Source organism: Pungitius pungitius, chromosome 12 (genome assembly GCF_949316345.1).
Source record: "Pungitius pungitius chromosome 12, fPunPun2.1, whole genome shotgun sequence".
NCBI lineage: Eukaryota > Metazoa > Chordata > Actinopteri > Perciformes > Gasterosteidae > Pungitius > Pungitius pungitius.
Genome location: NC_084911.1, coordinates 6,775,117 through 6,792,988, shown reverse-complemented (window position 1 = coordinate 6,792,988; position 17,872 = coordinate 6,775,117). Strand labels below are relative to the sequence as shown.

The window sequence follows — 17,872 nt, the reverse complement described above, 5'->3', positions numbered from 1 at the left end:
CACTTACATCACCGGGTGAGTAATGGTTAACTTCCGCTCACCTCCGTGGGCCGGGAGACACATCTAGGACGGCATTTCAGCATGTTCCAAGAGAGCATTCATTATACACACATTAACCGAGGTAAAACATGACCACGGACCCGTGGACACGACGTGGGTCATCATTCACGCTTGCCACGTTGGAGATGTTATTAACAAAAGATGTATGTCTTCTCTCTGAAAGCAAGGTGACTAAGAGAGTCAAACTAAGTCTTTATATGATTTACGAATATCACAATGTGGAGTTAACCCGCACGTTCCTCTGCAGTGCGCGTGCGCACCAGGCGTTACGGTACATGACCCCAAAATAAGAGACGGGATGAGTCGTTTCCCCCTTTTTTTCTCCACAAAACACAACAGCTGCTTCAACATCCAGGCATCCAAAGTTGTATCGCCCAAGATGAAAAACTTAATCCAGTTCCCAGTGTCATACAGAGTGAAGGTATGCGGTCAATTCACATCTTCACCCCACGAATGTACGCTCTGTTTCGATAACTTGCGTTGAAGCCTCTAAAAAGAATAAAACATGCATTCACTGTTTGACTGTGTCCTTTGAAAAGGGACCTACATCGTGACATTCATATGATGGATCTTCAGCAGTAGAAGAGCTGCATAATAAAACGCTTAAAATTCTTACTTGTTGATCATTTTTCCGCTGTAAGAGCTGTATTGGTGAGTAGGAGACAAAGTTCCTCAAAGCAAATACTATAAATATGGTACAACTTTGTTTCATGATCAGTAAAATGAGTCAAAGGCCGTCAGTGTTCACAGGCCCATTGAAAACAACCTCATGGGCCCCTCACAGGCAAACAACTGTTATTATACTACTAAATTTCTTCCAGGGCGTCATGGACTGAACGTGATCTGTCGGACCATGTTTTCTTTCCAAAGTTTGTGTGAAATATCCCCTAACGCTCAGTGAAAACCGACCCGTTGTGAATACACTGAGTTTACACTGAGTACACACGGGGCCCAATGGCGCTCAGCAGAAAGCAGAGTAAAGTTTCCTTCCCTTGTGAGGTCACTGTTGTCTTTAGGACAGCGACTTGTTTTTGTCCATTTTTTTTCTCCACCAGCAGGACAGCAGCACTGCAGCCAGGTACAGTCTCGATCTGTTGAACACCTTTACATTGGTCAGATGGAAGCCCCCCATTGGTGTGTTGTTACTCCTGTGTGTGTGTGTGTGTGTGTGTGTGTGTGTGTGTGTGTGTGTGTGTGTGTGTGTGAACAGCATGTCTGCAGAGCAAAGGGTCGCAGTTGCAGCCCTTTTAATTAAGCCGTGTCAGACTTGTTCAGGCTTTGTTATGACTACAATAGCAATCTGCATTTCACCAGGACTGGAATTAAGAGCGTCCTCTCCGGAATTCTATTAAGCATAAAGTCCACTTTCTAAGCTCTCACTGTTATTATGGCTTTGGTTTGTGGGTTAAATACTCTGCATAACTCAGTCTGTTGGACATAATGGGGATAGGTGGATGAGTGTCCTCTGCACTCTACTGTATATTATCATTGTCTGAGGATTCATCAGAAACAGCAGTTGCAAGAGACTTTCTTCCTGCAGGGGGCACCATCTATCTGGTTATAAGCGATCTGTGTGAAGAAAATAATGTAAAAACATAAGAGTGATTTTGTTGACTTTTTCTTTTAAGGTCCTGTTTCTGATCACCAACTTATGTATGTATCTACTATATTATTTACGTATTACTCCGATTGGTGAATTAAAACAAGTAATATTTAGCAATAATAATAATCTATTTTTCATACTTTGCAAAACAAACACAACCTTAAATGTTGAAGGAAAACCACTAAATGCAACTTAACAATTGAGCCTGTATGTTATATATCAGTATTGCATTTACAAATGCTTGGGCAACTTGCTTTGAAGAAAAAGTAGTGGTTCAAACTACAAAAACTCTAAAATCCCCACTCAATAGAAAAAAAAACTGTTATTTCCAATAAACAACCATGACACAATCATGGTTGTTTATTTAGGTTTGGTCATCCAGAGCCACAGGAGGCTTGATACAACAGTCGCCACATGCTGAGAAGTAGTCCTCAGGTGACTGTATACGTGCCACATTGGTAAAGACACCCTTTAATGATTACCCATAAATGCTGTTTTAATGAGAAGGCCAGCTACATAGTTAACAATGAGGGATTTTTTTAATGCCATATCTGATAGCATGATGTCAAAGACCGTGTCAAACTTGAGGCGTATAAGATATTTAAGACTTATATTTTTTAGATCCAGAATGAAACTGTCAGCACTTTGTGAGGATCCTCTCCCCTCATGGCTACTCTCCATGCCTCGGATTTCTCTACTCAGACATGTGATGCATTCCAGAGCAGAGCGGCCATAATCCTCCCAAAAGCTACACACTCCGTCATACCAGTGAACCATTGTCTCTTCAGACTGCAACCGGGTAAACTTGAATCAGTTCTGAGAGAAGTGGAGCAAAGGAACCAAAACATGCTGCGAGTTATAAAAAAAACTGCTTTTTATTCTCTTTATTCTTCCAGACTTAAGTGTTCAGTCTCAAAGAGTTCAGCAGCAAATTTGTCCTTTGAAGTCTGCTTTTCTTTTTAAGCACTTTAGCAGTTGCGGATTACATGCGCAAAGCTAATCAATGAGGTTGACCTTTGACCTTTTGAGGTGCCGGCAGGTCCCCAGTGAGTGATCTCTGAACCAGGGTCACTGACTGTCACCTGTGCCAAACTACTACGGGAAAAAGGGTGTGTGCTTGTGTACACGTGTGTTTGTGTACACGTGTCTGTGTGTGTGTGTGTGTGTGTGTGTGTGCGTGTGTGTGCGACCCCCCTCCAGCTCCACTTTCTCTATGCTCAGGCATTCTTTTCCCAGCTGACCGTTCAGCTGTTGCCAACACTTGTCCACTTAATAACTGTTGCCGTAAGTCTAAACTCAGCGCGCTGGTTTACGCAGTAATGATTTTAATGCAACCCCCGGGTGACACATAACCCAGTAATTCAACATATGTCTTATTTAAATGTTTTTACAGGGAGAGAAAGTGTTTTATGGTAATTTTACCAAGAACTTGCAAGAGTTCATATTGTGTTAATCAAAGTCCGACATGGCGGGATCCGTGCTGAGCTGTGCTGTATGTGAGTCGGTGTGCAACAGGCCCTAAGTTCCTCTGATGTTATCCTGAATTAGGCTTCGCATCTGTTGGGTTGACGTCCACCTATAATGTAAATGTAGCACACTCTAAATATTTAACAGCTTTGATTGGTTTTATTTTTTGCAATCACCTGAAAAATAAACAAAAATCGGATCATATTGAGATTACACTAATTCCTAACAATACAGTATGTGGTTTTAATTATTTCAAATTAAATATCACTACGGTACTACCAACTATCTACCACTATCACATTCCTTCACCTATGAATGCAATTTGTTGTAGTTTTGCAATATATAAAAAACTTATGTTGCTTAGATTTATCTGCATTGTTAAAAGTAAGAAAATAATATATATCTATATTTTTAAATAAATTAGATTTGGACCATGATGCTACCAGCTCCTGGCCTTATTTTGTGTTTACGTGTGAAACCAACCAAACACTACACGGCACAATGATGCATTTATCCCGTCGGTCGTCCTCTGTCCCAAACAGCTCACATCCGCTTCTGTGTGAAAATCTAAGTGTTCGCTTCCTACCTATCCATCACACAGCTATTACGCTCCTCATTTAGACATCCATCAAACGTCACATGTTCCATTACACAATCCATCACGCTCTGCACTTGTCCCACCATTTGCTGATGATCTTTGTCAACCCCTCCCCCCCCCAATGCCCAAAGATCTACATTTCCTTTAGAGGCTAGAGGGCATGCACCCGTCTCCGCCTGATTCTAACGGCTACATTTAGACAGGAGGCATTTTTTTATTATGTCACCCAAAGGCCACCACCAGGGCCAGAGGTCAGAGGGGGGTCGGCCTGGTTGCCATGGAGCAGTCTAGCGGGCAGGGCGAAGCCACTGGTGCTCATTGGGCCGTGCAAAACAGCCGATCTTCTTAGTGTGACAGGCCTGAGAGCCGAGGACGGCGGGCACATTGCATTATCACAACCAGACAAGAAGCCAGGGTTAATGAGGGAGAGGGTGAATAGAGTTTGCAACAACGCGCTCATTCAAAGCCAAGATTAAGGCAAGAGAGCTCTAGTGACAGGACAAGCTTTTGTTGTTGTGATCGGGGAATTTTTGGGTAATAATCTGTGTCATTTAGAGCTGTTAATGCTGGAAAATAGGTTTATAGAAAGTGTTGTTTGGCCACAAAGCAAAAGTAGTGAGCGCTGCAAGGTGGGGGACAAAGAGCCGGCCCAATGGATTACAGATCGCCAGTTTAAGGAAGTTATAGAAAAAATTCAATGTCCAAAATGTTTGGAGGGGGGGGGGGGGGGGGGATCTGCACACCAACAGTCAGACAAGCAGTTGGATCGGTGCCTTTACAATGACAACGAGGGAGCAAACTAAACCGTGAGAACACAACACGCAAAACTTGATCCTTTAAAAATATACATGACTTCACAGCCCTCGCTTCGATGCCAAAGATGTGTTTGCAAAAAGAAAGATCTATTCCATCACATCTCATCGCACCAGATCGCTAATAACCATGACGGGGTGACATCATGAGAAAGTCGTCCACCCTATTGACTGTTGCCATGGGCTCCTGAAAATGGCGCTGCAGATCCTAGTAAATGCACGCTGTTGGGGGCGGGCACGGGACGGCGAGTAAATAAAAGTGCCCTTTGGAGTGTGTTTGCTTGATGTCCCGGGAGCCAAATTCTGCTCCGTTATTAGAGCCGCACCGGGGCGGGGGGGGGACTCCCAGTAGCTCTGTGCGGCAGGAACTCCCACTCTGGAGGACATGGGACAGTGTTTGCCGAGCGAAACAGGGCACCCCCGATGCGGGCCCTGGGAGCCATGTCAGCCGACAGCGGCCGCGCACATTCACCCCTTTAGAAGAGGGGACGGTGGGGGACAAAAGGGAGAAGGAGACAGTCTTGTCGGAGCAGACTTTGGCAAACAAATCCCCGTTCACAAAGAGAAATAATTAGTCATAATACAGACATCAGGCAGGCAAGTCATTTCCATGATAAAGCATTGCAGTGTGGAGCGTTCTACCACATGCAATGGTAGTCGTCTCATCAGAAGACTATTGCTACTGTATGTTTGTGATCTCATCAGTCTTTCCCAAAATGAAGCGGCCCTGATCTCCAAACCATCCAATGAAAGGTCAGTGCCTGCTCCACTTCATGCACACCATGCATTTACTCAGTCGGAGGAACCCAATTCCCAGATCCCCTTTGATACCTGATATTTAGACATAACCCCGTGATGTGACCCCAACACCCCAGTCCGTAATCCTGTCGTATCCCTGCGCAGGGAGAGGCAGGCAGAGGAGGCGGCCCGGGAGGCTTCCAGAAACTCATGACCCACTGGGGATTAATGAGAGGGCCGAGAGGCCTTATTGGCTTGCTGGCCCTCGCTTACAGATATGTTCACTTCTATCTGGCTTGAATTGGAAAGTACACACATGGAAATGTACTTTTGTATTCATTGTGGTCAAAAGTGGAGAAATAGATTTTTTGCAACGCGGTTGTAAGGAGAACATAAGGACCTAATAGGGAACATTAGCAAGACCTTCGGAGGGGTTTAATGTTCAATGTAAGAATGGATGTTTCTCTAGGTCAATGTTGAAATCACAAACCTACAGGTTATAGCTTACAGATGTTTCATTTCTTCAAACCTTTCTCGCCTTGAAATGTCTCGTTTTACCATTCAAATTGCTACTAAAACATTCATCTCCCTTCCTTTGTTGGCAATTTGAACTGTGAGGCCCGTTGTTGCTAGTCTCAAGAAGAGGACCCTGGGAACGTACAACTCTGAGAACCTGACCCCCTAAAAGAGGGCCTGCATTTGTCTCTGTGTGTCACTGGTCTTATTTAACCAAGGGAGATCTAATTAAATCAGAAAAAAACATTTTTTTCAGTCTTTCTAACATCTGACAAACAAAATAGAAGGCTGAAATACAAGGTCGAGGGAACCCCGCGATCTAAAATTGAAGATATTTGTTAAAACAATTAACATAACAAGAAAAAGAGGAATATTTAAACTGAACAAGTCGGATTTTCTGATCCTGGAACGTGAGGGAGAGAAGTGTCAGGATCGAAGGTGTCAGGACTGCAGCTGCAGAGTCGGCTGTGGCTCAGTGTGGGTGGCGGCTATCTGGCCGCTGGGCGGTGTGTTTATGTGTGCTGAGGTTAGGGCCACGCGCACAGTGCAGCCATACACACACAGATGCACACACACACACAAAAAAAACCCCACAGAGGCTCTATTGATTACAGCTAATCAAGGCTGTGCACGCGTGTGTGATGTCAACACATTCCCCGCATTCCAGCACTTCCCAAAGAGGCATCGCAGGCCTCTCCTCACTGCTGGGGACCTCCTGCTGTTTCATTTGAGCTCCCTTCATTCCGCTAAGTCACTGTGCACTTTTTTTTAACAGAATGTTTTTATTTCTTTCCTCTTTTTTTTTTAATTGCACCAACAAGATGACCATGCAACGACTCCTCGCTGAATCACCCGAACGGCACGAAGGCTCCACGTATTCATGGCTGGTCCATCTTAACTATGACAAAGATGTCTGACCTCGCCCATGACGTTTCTGCAAATAGCGTGTGCATTTATAACATGTTAGTCAGATTATTATTAAATGAACTACACCCAGTGACACCAAGCAAATCCTTTAGAACATCACACCTCATGCAAATTCTGAGAAGCTTGGGCCAATGTTTTAGTATTTTGCTTGAGGATTACTAGTCTATAATTTATTACCATTAATAAAGAATCATTGTTTTGGCATTTGATGATCAGAATATTTTTGATTAAGGGATTCAAAAATAAAAAGTCCACTACAGGGAAAGTACTGTAAATCCTTGTGAGCGGTAGAAGATAAATGTTGCCTCGGATGTGCACAACTGGGGGTGATAAGAGTTTTTATGCACTGGATCACAGCGAACATCAACACGGACACTGAAGCAGATATATAGATAAGATTCTACTGCACCAAAAACACCTGAGGACCTTGTATATTCATTACCAACATCTGCTGGCTAGATGGGAAGGAGAGAGAACACACAAGCCAAGTCATACCCACAGACCCTCCTCTCCTTCCTCCTCCTCAGCTCCTGGTCTTTAAGCCACAGCAAGAAGGTTCACAGTAAGGCACCGTTGCCATAGAAACTCTGTTTGCATTTCCCAGTGAGTTTAGGGACCGCTGGCTTTCAGCTGGAATTCAGACATTCAATTGAATGCATAGAGCCGTCTGGAAAAGCAATTGTCCATGCGGGGCAACTTCTTGAAAGACATTCTCGGTGCATTTCCGTTTTAAGAGAAAAGGCAGACAAAAAAGGGCCTGGGCTAGAACTGGATGTCTTCTCAACAGACCTGGCCTGCAGGTTGCAACAAAAAACGAGAGCTCCAGTACCCTTCACCAGCTCGTGATTTGTTCCTCATGTTTGATTTGAGGTGATGAAAATGAAAGGCCTTCATATAAAAACAGGGAGGCTGAGCAGGACTGCACCTGCCAATCAAAATTTGGAGTGTGGTTGGAGAGAGCAGCTTTCTCCTGCGTGCCCAGTCACAGGTCTGTGTTCAGGTCGGTCTTCCGTCCTCTCTCTCATACCAGGCTGCTGCGCTGGAACAAAGAGGCCTTTCACACTGACCTTGACACACACACACACGTCCCCCCTCCCCCCCACCATCACCACAGGAACCAACGCAGAGGAATCCACTCCGACCCTCTGATATCAATCTCTGTACGGCTCCGGCTCAAGGCTGAGGTGAATCGGGGAGAGAAGGCCAGCGCACATCGGACCAGTGTGGATTTATTCCAACGGAGAACATTATGGGGGGGGGGGGCCGTTAGGACCACTGAGAACGGTTTGGGATTGTAAATTATTTGGCCAGAAATGGACATGATAATTTACAGTCTCCAAAATAAGTGTAAGGGCTAGAACCATTTCAGTGTGGGTAACCTGCCAATCTCTAATGATTGGCTGTTTGGACTGAAAGAGTAAGAAAAAGTTATCCACAGGTCATCAAATATAGCGTCTTCAAAAAGATTACTGTTACCATGAAAAGACAACTTATTTACTTTGTTTGAAAAGTTTTTTTTTTTAATCAATAAACTACATAGAAGCCAATTCCTTTTCTGTTGATTTTTTTTATTTATTTTAGACACCAAAGACAAACGCTCATCCAGGGAACAAAGCTTTTATTCTCGATGGCAGAAGTTTTTGATTTTTTTTTGGTTTGTTTTTTACACAATTGTACAGCCTGAAAAAACAAACATGAATTCAGGCATTAAAATTGCAAATTATTTTTTAAACAAAATAAAAAAACAGGCTTTCACTTTATACATTTCTTTTATAGTAACTTCAGAACTGTACAACAAGCTTTCTTTTTTTTTTTTTTTTACAAAGAACACAAAGCTTCAAAATATACAACGTTCATTCACATTTTATACAAATATATTCCAAATGGGGGTTTTGCTACATTTAAATTCTGGGAATTACTCGTTGGCGAGAAAAGCAGTCCGAGCACATTCCACGTTGCATCACGTTGGGCTTTGAGAGCCGAGGCTGTCCAGCATGCTGCTTGGCAACATTCAGGAGCTCTTTGTCTCCAAAAGAGTCACGAGATGGATAGAGACGAGGGAGAGAAAGACAGAGACAATCTGCCACCGTGACGGTCTCTCCCGAGCATGAACTCCGGGTTCAGCTCTCCTCCCCACCGAGCGACGACTTGTCACTCTTTCAGAAAAAGGGAGGGCGGGTTACGCGCTCAGTCTGTGTCCATGTGACAGGGGTTGGTCCCCTGCCGCTGCGCCTCGCCGTACAACCGCAGGAAGTCCTTGTAGCGCGGGGCGCAGCCCATCCAGGCCTCCCCGAACCTCACTGTCCCAGTGAAGAGGAACTCCCCCTCCCCAGACCTCACCCCACACTGCAGGGACATCTTGATGTGGCCGGTCCACCGCCGTACCCTCACGCCCCCGGGGGCAAACACCTGGGTTTTCTGCCTGTAGAGGCGCCGGAGCTCCACAGTCACGGACGAGTGCTCCTCCTCCTTCTCCAACTTCTCAATGCTGCCCCTTGCCACTGGAAACACAGAGAAGGAAGGCAGATTTAGGTGCTGGTTGTGGCCATGACTTTCATGCGCACCATAAAGTAGTATGTAACCAATAATCCCCCCCCCCCAAAGGGCGTTTGGACTTACCAAAGTCATTGGTGCAGACGGCTAGGAGCACCTCGGCGTCGCTGCAGGGCTGACAGGGTGCTGAAAACAGAGAGGGAGGGCGGATGAGTTTGGTGGAGCGCTACAGTCAGGAACAGGAAACGCTCACCATGTCTTTGGCTGATGAAAATCTTAATCTAGTTCCAGTTGAGTAACACTTGGAAAAACACATAACTGTGGAGCAGGCATGTAGTAGTTCTTCACACCCACGTCTACAAAAAGGCTGTGTTTAATACTGAAGCCCATGAAGCTGCGTGACAAACAGGGACCGGAGGCACAGGCGAGGAGAGCTCCGTTCTCGTTTGGAACAATGAAAAAAAGGCCGAGAGAGGACACGCTCTTAATGACTTGAGGGGAAATAATTGGGGGTCCAAAAAAAGTGAATAGGAGGCATTAGTTTTAAAAGCAGGCCCCGGGCTGCATCTGAACTTTTACTAGCAGCAACACAGACCGCCTGCCTCCACAGTGTTTTATAGCAGGAGAAAGGGCCCTAAAACGAGAGCAGTCAAGTCAATGATTAGTTGACTCAGGTGGTCCCGCGGCTGGCCTCACCAGAACGCCTTTATTAGCCCGAGGTTTTCCTCTGCGGCGGATTGGCACGTAGGGAAAGGTGGAGGACGAGTGGGGAGGGGGCAAGGGAGGAGTGTGGACTCAGCAATGACCTGAGGGTGGGGCGGCAGGCGCTGGCCATTACTTCAATTGGAATGAGAGAAAGATTTATATCACCAACTGCTAACTGGGGTGGGTTTGGTGTAATAAAGACCACCCTGGACACATCATCTTTTTTAAATGAGGCATTGTGGTTAAAAAGAAATTGTGTGACCATTGCCCTGATTTTAGGCCCTGTGCTTGGCTAAAGCTGAGTTTCAGGGTGAGGGTTGAGCAGGTCTCGGGTCAGCCCGGGAAGCGACGCGAGGCGATGCTGACCAGGGGTCAAACCGCCACAAGCTCAGACGACTTAACAACAGCTGGAGAGCCGGGCCGACCTCGCCCAGAGCACTTTGAAGTGAGCCCGCGTGCTGCTCTAGCATTAGGCAACGCGGCCCAAAGCCGAGGGCTAAACCCGGGCGTGTTTTTTCTTCCCTTCCGAAGCGCAGCTCACATGTCAGACATGAAACAGAACCACAGGAATGGACTGAGAGCAGAATCAGCATCTCTCTCTGGCCCGTGCACATGTAGCACCACTTCACAGGAGCAGAGAGGGATGAAGGATGGGACGAGTGGTAATAAGGCACCATCTAGTGTCCCTCCAACATCTGGGCTATGATGCATTCCGCTGGAATGGAGCTCAACTCGCTAATGTCACTCAGCACGGACTAAAACCACTTAAAAAACCGCCGCGGAATGAAACGAAAAGTACTAGAATGAAAAATAGACAAGAAAGAAATGAAGGAGATAGGAAACAAAGAGGAAGAATACCAACGATTTAAGTGAGCGGATAGGGAGGTGGAGGGAGTGACAGTCGAGAACATTTGGGATGGGGTGCATAAGCTTGTGCTGGTGGAAAGACCTCTCAGCATCTGGTTGGAGACACATTCCAGCCTGACGGTGAGCAACTCAATCCCAGCACAAGCGGGTCACAGAGAAGAGGAAAGATGGAAGAGACAGAGAGAAGAAAAAAAAAAAGATGAGCCACGCTGAAGCAGCAATCAATCCACCAGTCCGGGCTTCGGCTGACACGAGACCGCTGTCTTTGTGAATCATCCCAGTGATGCATCTCAGGCCACAACACACAACCAGATTATACTGCAGAGCGGAGCGGCTCAAAGCGGCCATAACATCTCCACGCTCTGTGCATTTAACCCTATCTCTCTCCCTCCCTCCCCCCCTCTCGCTGCTGTGCCAGATAATGCCACAGGATGTGGACATGCGAACCCACGGAGCACTTAAAAACAGATGTCGGCCCCGATACCGCTCATATTTTTGCGTTAGGGTGAAAAAAATAAACACCGCTGCACAGCTTGAATCCGAGAAGGTTTAGCAGGTACAGAGTGAAAACGGTTATTTTTCCAATGGAGGCCCCCTATTTGGACACACATGCATGCACGCACAGGGATGAGAAACAAGAATCAAAAGTGAACATTTAATCCCTAAAAAAAAGTACGGTGAAAAGTCTTTGATGTCTTATTAACCACACCATAAGTCTGCTTTTGACAAGAAAGATCCTCCCCCGCCCCCTCAAAACCCAAAATGTACAGGCAATGCGAGCAGCGAAATGGACTTTGGCTTCAGTATGAGCAGTTTCCTACTGTTGGGGTCCAACGGGATAGAAGTAGTTTCCACCAGTAGATGGCTGCATTTAGTGCACAGCACACACCGCAGAGACAAAGCACAAATGCAAGCCAGACCATGAGGGAATTAATCAAAAGCAAATCTGCAGCCGTCCACGCTGGCTCGATGGGGTACAGCTATCTACGGGGATTACCACTAATAAGGCGCTGTGAAATTATAATGACGGACACGTCTCTTACCTCCCCCCACGTGTGCCTGTGGCCCCAGCCTGTCGCTGACCAGCTCGTACTGGAACGCCGTGATCCGGCGGCCGATGTCCGTGTGCACGACGGCCTCGATGAAGAGAGCCCCCTCCTGGATGCTGAAGCACTGCACCTTGCGCTGCGCTTGGTCCTGGTCGCGCAGCAGGAGCCGCAGCTTGCCGTTGCGGTCCAGGTAGATGTTTGTGCCGCTGGATCCCGCCGCGGGTTTGATGCAGACGGAGAGGCGGGCGGCGGCGGGGGACACCGTGTTGGGTCGGAGGTTGACGATGATGGCCCCCGTGGGATAGAGCCATTCCAGGGAGCCTTGGGAGCAGCGCAAGTACACCTGCTCCACATCTCTGGCGTGGCCTTCGTGGGTCAGACCACTGGGAGGAGAGAAGGAGAGAGAGGAAAAAAAGGGGGGGGGCGGTGAAGACCAGGGGGACATTAGACCACATTCCTCCTGAAGCATTACGGCCATCTGTGCGCAAGACTGGCTGCGTGACCAGTCACGAGCCGGAGCAGCCACAGTGACCTCAGCTCTGACACCCCCCCCCCCCACCGCATTGTTCGTCCCGGAGCTTTGGCAAAATGCACCACTGGCAGGCTGCCTTTGGGAAGAGCTTGGAAGGAGAAACGGATGAATGGAGGGACACGGGGGCTTCTGGGCAGACAGCGGCAGCAACAGTAGCCGGGCCTGCTGCATGCAAGTGCAAATGCAGGTCACGCACCGAGCCCTCCCCTCGCTTTCAAGCCACCAAAGGGACTGGAAGAGACTCGTCCGGGCGGCACTTCGGACTCTGGCGCCAGCGTGACCAAATGACTCCCTTCAGAACTTAATGCCCGGTCAGGGATTGAAAACGCCAGTCAGTCAGTCATTCATTCGCTCTGCGGCGGAGCCAGGAGGCAGGAAACCATCGGCAGCCCAGGAGCAGGCGCATGCCAAGCTAGCGGTTTGACTCCGGGAGGAGAAACGCCCAGTTTCCTTAAAAATTAGATGCTGAAATTCTAATTTGCCGTAGATCTAAAGTCAGCCACGGCACATGCGGAGCACATGCAGCCGAAGGCCCATAACCAGGCCCTCCTCAGCACGCCTCTAATTAAGTACTTTCTAACTTCATCACTCCTGCATGCGATTAAAACTAAAAAAAAGGAGGAGGGGGAGGAGGAGGGGGAGAGAATAGTCGAGAGTCTCACTAATGAACAACAGATGAACAGTAAGGGCTTAAAAGTGCTGCAGATCTCCTGCCACTCCTGACAGGAGGGTGAACGACTAAACCGCACTATTTGAGGCACAGCCTCAAAAGTGCACAACAGATTTCAGCAGATGTTTGACGGGAGGTTGAGTTTTCCAGTATATGCTGCCTGAGGTTTGGGAAATTGGTTTAAAAAAATGGGAGATCTGTGCATCAGTAAATCAAAAAAAAATATATATGAACTCAGACGTTAGAAAAATATGACAGTGAATAATTCAGCATCATTTACACTTTAAATTCATAATCGAAAACACCCTGAACACACACACATACACACACACACACAAACAGATATAGACATAGATATGGTTCCGATTAAATTAAGTTGTCATCGTCGTTCATAAAAACAGCGGCACCTTGACCGAAACTCACGTGTATGTAAAACGAACATCTAACGTTTACACCACAGAAGCATCTACCTTTTGAACAAACAGTATCCATTCTTTCTTAAAAACCTGTTATTATTTAGTAGTTAACGTGTAGCTCCTTTCCGTTTAACGGCGCTGTCCGGATTCCGCGTCCTCGCGCTCAGTTTCGATCAAAGTGTTTTTTTTTTTTTTTCAACTGCCCGCAGCTAACGGACGTTTACCCACTTTCAGGACATTTCGTTACGATTTCACATTAAATCCTCACCTGCCCTTCCAGCTGCACTGGTCGCTCGAGTATTGGCAGAAACAACTGCGGCAGAGGAGGAGGAGGAGAAGCGGCAGCAGCAGCAGCAGCAGGGAGGCCGGCATCGGGGTGAGCATGTTTCTCTCGCGGCTCACTTCGCTCCTTCGTCAGGGAAACCGTGAAGAAGAAGTCCACCGCCGTATTTCCAGCTACATGGCGTTTCCATGTGTCCCGCCACCTCCAACCCGGTCCGTTCGCCGCTGGTAAATCTGGGGTGTCTGCTTGGCTTTGTCTTAGGGGGGGTTCCGGTGTGTAACTGGAGCTTGTTCGGATCCGGTTCAACTGAGCGCTGACGGTAAAAGTGCGGAGTGAGGTCCACTTCGACTGCTGCCCTGATTGCACTCTACGTCACACCCCGTCCGGAGCGAGAGTTTTACCGATGCTGCCTTCACGTGCAAGACTAAAGCTCCGAACTCAGCGCTTCGCAGTTTAAATCGTACTTGTTTTGCCATTGAGATGGATTTAGTTGGTTGTTGTTTTTATTTTAAAAACACCACCTAGGGTAAAAATATATGTATTTGTGTTATTTTATTATTTTCTATTGAATATCTTCATGAAATATACATTTGTTATATACGTCATAGTTGCACAAAATATGTTTATTGACCTAAATATCAACACAGTATGGAAGGTAAAGAGTTGTTGTAGTTGAATATTTGATTGTTGTTGTAATCATGGAAATTATTTACATACCAACTGCGTCAACTGTCGAGATTCAAACGTCATCTACGTTGATTGTAGCCTGTCACAGTTTGGTACAAAAAGATATGAATGAAACAAATAGGTCAGTATGCATTGTTACATTTGTTGTATTAAACTTAATACTAATACTAATTAGTATTAATACTAATTTAATTTTGTTCAACTGGTCAACTTCCTCGTCATCTTTACATCTTTATTGAGAAGGAAGAGTAATCTGAATATAACTGTAAAACTTCCGACAGCACCTGAAGTAAGCAAAGTCTAGTATTTCTTTTACAAAGTATAACAGCCCTGCATGTTCGTTCGCCTTTAAATTGGATGACACAAAACCATGCAGTTCTTCATTTTAAGTAAGCCAATTCACATTATTCCTGAATTGATTGTGGCTATAAAAAGTTGAGTCAGCAACAAGATCCTTTAGCCCCAATCATGTCTGTCCCGAAGATACTGAAGTTCTTTTAAGGTGGGAGATGACAAGAAAGAAAGGTGAGAGCATCTGTTAACAAATAACTTCAGCAGAAACCATTATTAGAACGTGGATTGAATTTATTAGGATTACATCGGGGTTCCTGTTAAATTAGGGATCGGAAAAGGATAAAGTCAAATTCAATTTAGCTGCACTTATCACTCAGTTTTGCTGTATTGTTAGTTTTTGTTACTTGTGCAGTAGGTTGAACTTCAAGTACTGAAATGGTCATTTCTTATTATATCAGCAGTTTTGAGATTAAACGTATTCTGCAATAATTCATCCAGATTATAAAAAGTATGTATCATATCTAGAAAACCACATCACGCATCTGAGACAACTCAACGGCCGAAAAGTAATTTCAGAACATCAAGTAAGCAAAGCGATGCTAATTTTTGCACTTTAATAATTAACTGATGACTTTATGACACAAGGTTTGCAGCCAACAACTCCTGAGCTTTGTAGTTCAGCTCTGTTTACAAGTTCAACGAGAGCTGTAGTGACTTGCAGAGCCACGGGGTCCGTCAACCACTCTGAGCATCTTTAAACATAAATTACCCATCACTCGTCGTGGATCCTGAGGTCTCTTTTGAAACAACATGTTGTCTGTGTGTACGGTGTTTGGCATTGGATAGAAACCTGTTCGACTAGGAAAACCAGAGTAGTTTGTAACTGTTTCTTTTCCTCTCTGGTTTCTTTGGACTTGGTTATGGCTGGTTGGTGATGGACGTCTCTGTGGGACCCGACATGCCGAGCACACGTCCCAACACGGGCCTCATGCCACCAAAGAGCCCCACAAACTTCAGGGCCGTTGAAACGTTTTTTATTTTAACAATGGATTCGTACTCTGTAATAAAACTAATCAAACTCTCAGCCATCTTCCTGACTTAAAATTGTGCAACATTTTCGTATGGTTTGTGTACTTTAGTCATTGTATGAGTCCCTTTTATTGCACGCTCTCTGGCGTAGTACGAGTCTGGATTGAAAGAACGATGCGTGTCCGAACATGACGTCTGAGGAGCCATCAAAATGACACCTGCACTGGTACACAGAAGCTACCTGTTAAGTTTCTTAGTAAATGTATCATAATAACACAATTTGTGTTGAGTTTATTCCAAGATTAAAAAGTGGGGCCTCCAGAAAGAGTTAAATCTGATAAATTGCTTCAAGCGATGTCATTTAGGTCAGCTGAAGACGAAAAACATTGTGAAAAAAGTCAAGTTTAAATTTATAGTGTATTAATGGAAAAATAATCCAGTACAGTTTTAATGATTGATCAATCCTTTAAGTCAATAATTGAGATTTTCTGTTCTTGAAAATTGAAAAAATATAATTTGGGCTATTTGAAGCCATTTGAAAACATCACCTTGGGAGTATATTGAAGTCAAACAATTGCAAACAGATATAATTAGGAATTAACCGGTTTTGAAGATAATATGTTGTTGCAGCCCTACTCAAATCCTAGTCATATGACTATTATAAAACACATACTTAATCTCCTCCAAGAAAAGGGCGTTTGTCCTCTTCTTGTTATTCCAGTTGCTTGATCACACTAGTGTTTGTTATTTTCTAAAAAGAAGCAGGTTTAGCTCTGCCACCCTCCACCTGTCAGAGGTTTCGCTGGTGGGAGCGGAGAGTGGGAAACGAAGGCGGGAATGAAACCCATCGATGACAGACAGCAGGAGACTCTGACAGTAAATCACACTGAGGGCCCCAGGCATAGAAACCATCATGTTCGACAGAAAAGGAGTGAGCTGCATCTTTAAGATAAAGTGGTAACTGTGAGTTATGCCGCCTGGCATTGGGGAGTTTATTGGTAGTCAGGGAGGAGGAGGCTGCTGAACTTTGAGGGGGAGGGGTAGGATTGTTTTTTTTAGCCTGGCCTGTTGTCCCAAACTCTTGCTGAGTGTGACTTACTTTCATGCCCCGGAGCCATAGCCTCCAGGTGAAAAAGCAGTCATAAAGTAGATTAGGCTGCTGCCAGGATGTGATGTTTATGTGTGTTTGCATGTGTGTGTGTGTGTCCTCGTGGTCCCCTCTGTCTCTAACTTGGGCTTTTTCTTTAATCCTTTCACTGTGGCAAAACAAGAAACCAAGCATGTCAATTATTAAACAAGAAAATTATTTTTTCTTTTTTGTAATTATTTTTTGAAAAAGCAGACAGTGAACAATTGTTTCTCCTCTGTGTTCTAAACGATCCAGTTTATTCCTCCTTTCGGCTGAGATCATTGGTGTTTACAGCCTTCCCCTCTGAACCAGTGTGATGAACACCCAAACCACTGCCACTTCGGAGCCGGCCTCCTGTTTCCTTAAGTCTTTACTATCTTGAACGGAATAACTTTAAAGTCACACGAGCATGTCCGATATCTTGTGGTATGCAAAGGCGGAGGCTGATATCATCAAGAGGCCTTCTGGCTGTCATCATCCTCCGCTGGCTGCTTTGCGGGCTGTCAGACGTGCAGCTGAGCTCAAACCTGCGTGAACATTTCTCTTAGTAAACGGCACGTAGCCTTATCTGAACACAGACTCGGTGTTTGTCTCCTGCAACCCCTTCGCATTACTATACTTTTTCTTGCTTCGACGACACGTTAATTATCACACATTCCACCTCTCAATCATCAGCCTCGGTTGGTGGGGGGGGGGTTTATTTTGGGTCACTGGTGAAATATGTGGGAGGAAGTGACATATCTTAAGGATGCAGCAACTGTTGCATCTCACTGAAAATTCCCCAAAGTTTTTGCAAGCCAGAAGAGACAAAGCCTTTGTGTTCAAGTCACTTAATGGTGAAGTATTGCTAACTTGCCCGGAGAAAGACATGTTGAAATACGGAGAAAAGAGAGGAAAAAGACGAGAAAAGACCAAAAATGTCCCAGCCGTGTTCCTTGATGTTACTGTTGTAAGCACCGAGGGGTGATAGCGGAGATTAGTTGTTGCCAAGGCCTCC

The 17,872-nt window shown here is 45.5% G+C and overlaps 1 protein-coding gene across 1 annotated transcript; it reads right to left on the bottom strand.

Moving 5' to 3' along the window:
• Window positions 1-8,272: 8,272 nt before the first annotated feature.
• Window positions 8,273-14,157, bottom strand: metrnla (meteorin like, glial cell differentiation regulator a). The gene is made up of 4 exons (XM_037477307.2): window positions 13,722-14,157; window positions 11,830-12,218; window positions 9,341-9,400; window positions 8,273-9,222 (listed from the first exon to the last, which is right to left on the bottom strand). The coding sequence occupies exons 1-4, from the start codon at window positions 13,835-13,837 to the stop codon at window positions 8,909-8,911; spliced, it is 879 nt and encodes a 292-aa protein (XP_037333204.2). The 5' UTR covers window positions 13,838-14,157; the 3' UTR covers window positions 8,273-8,908.
• Window positions 14,158-17,872: the final 3,715 nt, after the last annotated feature.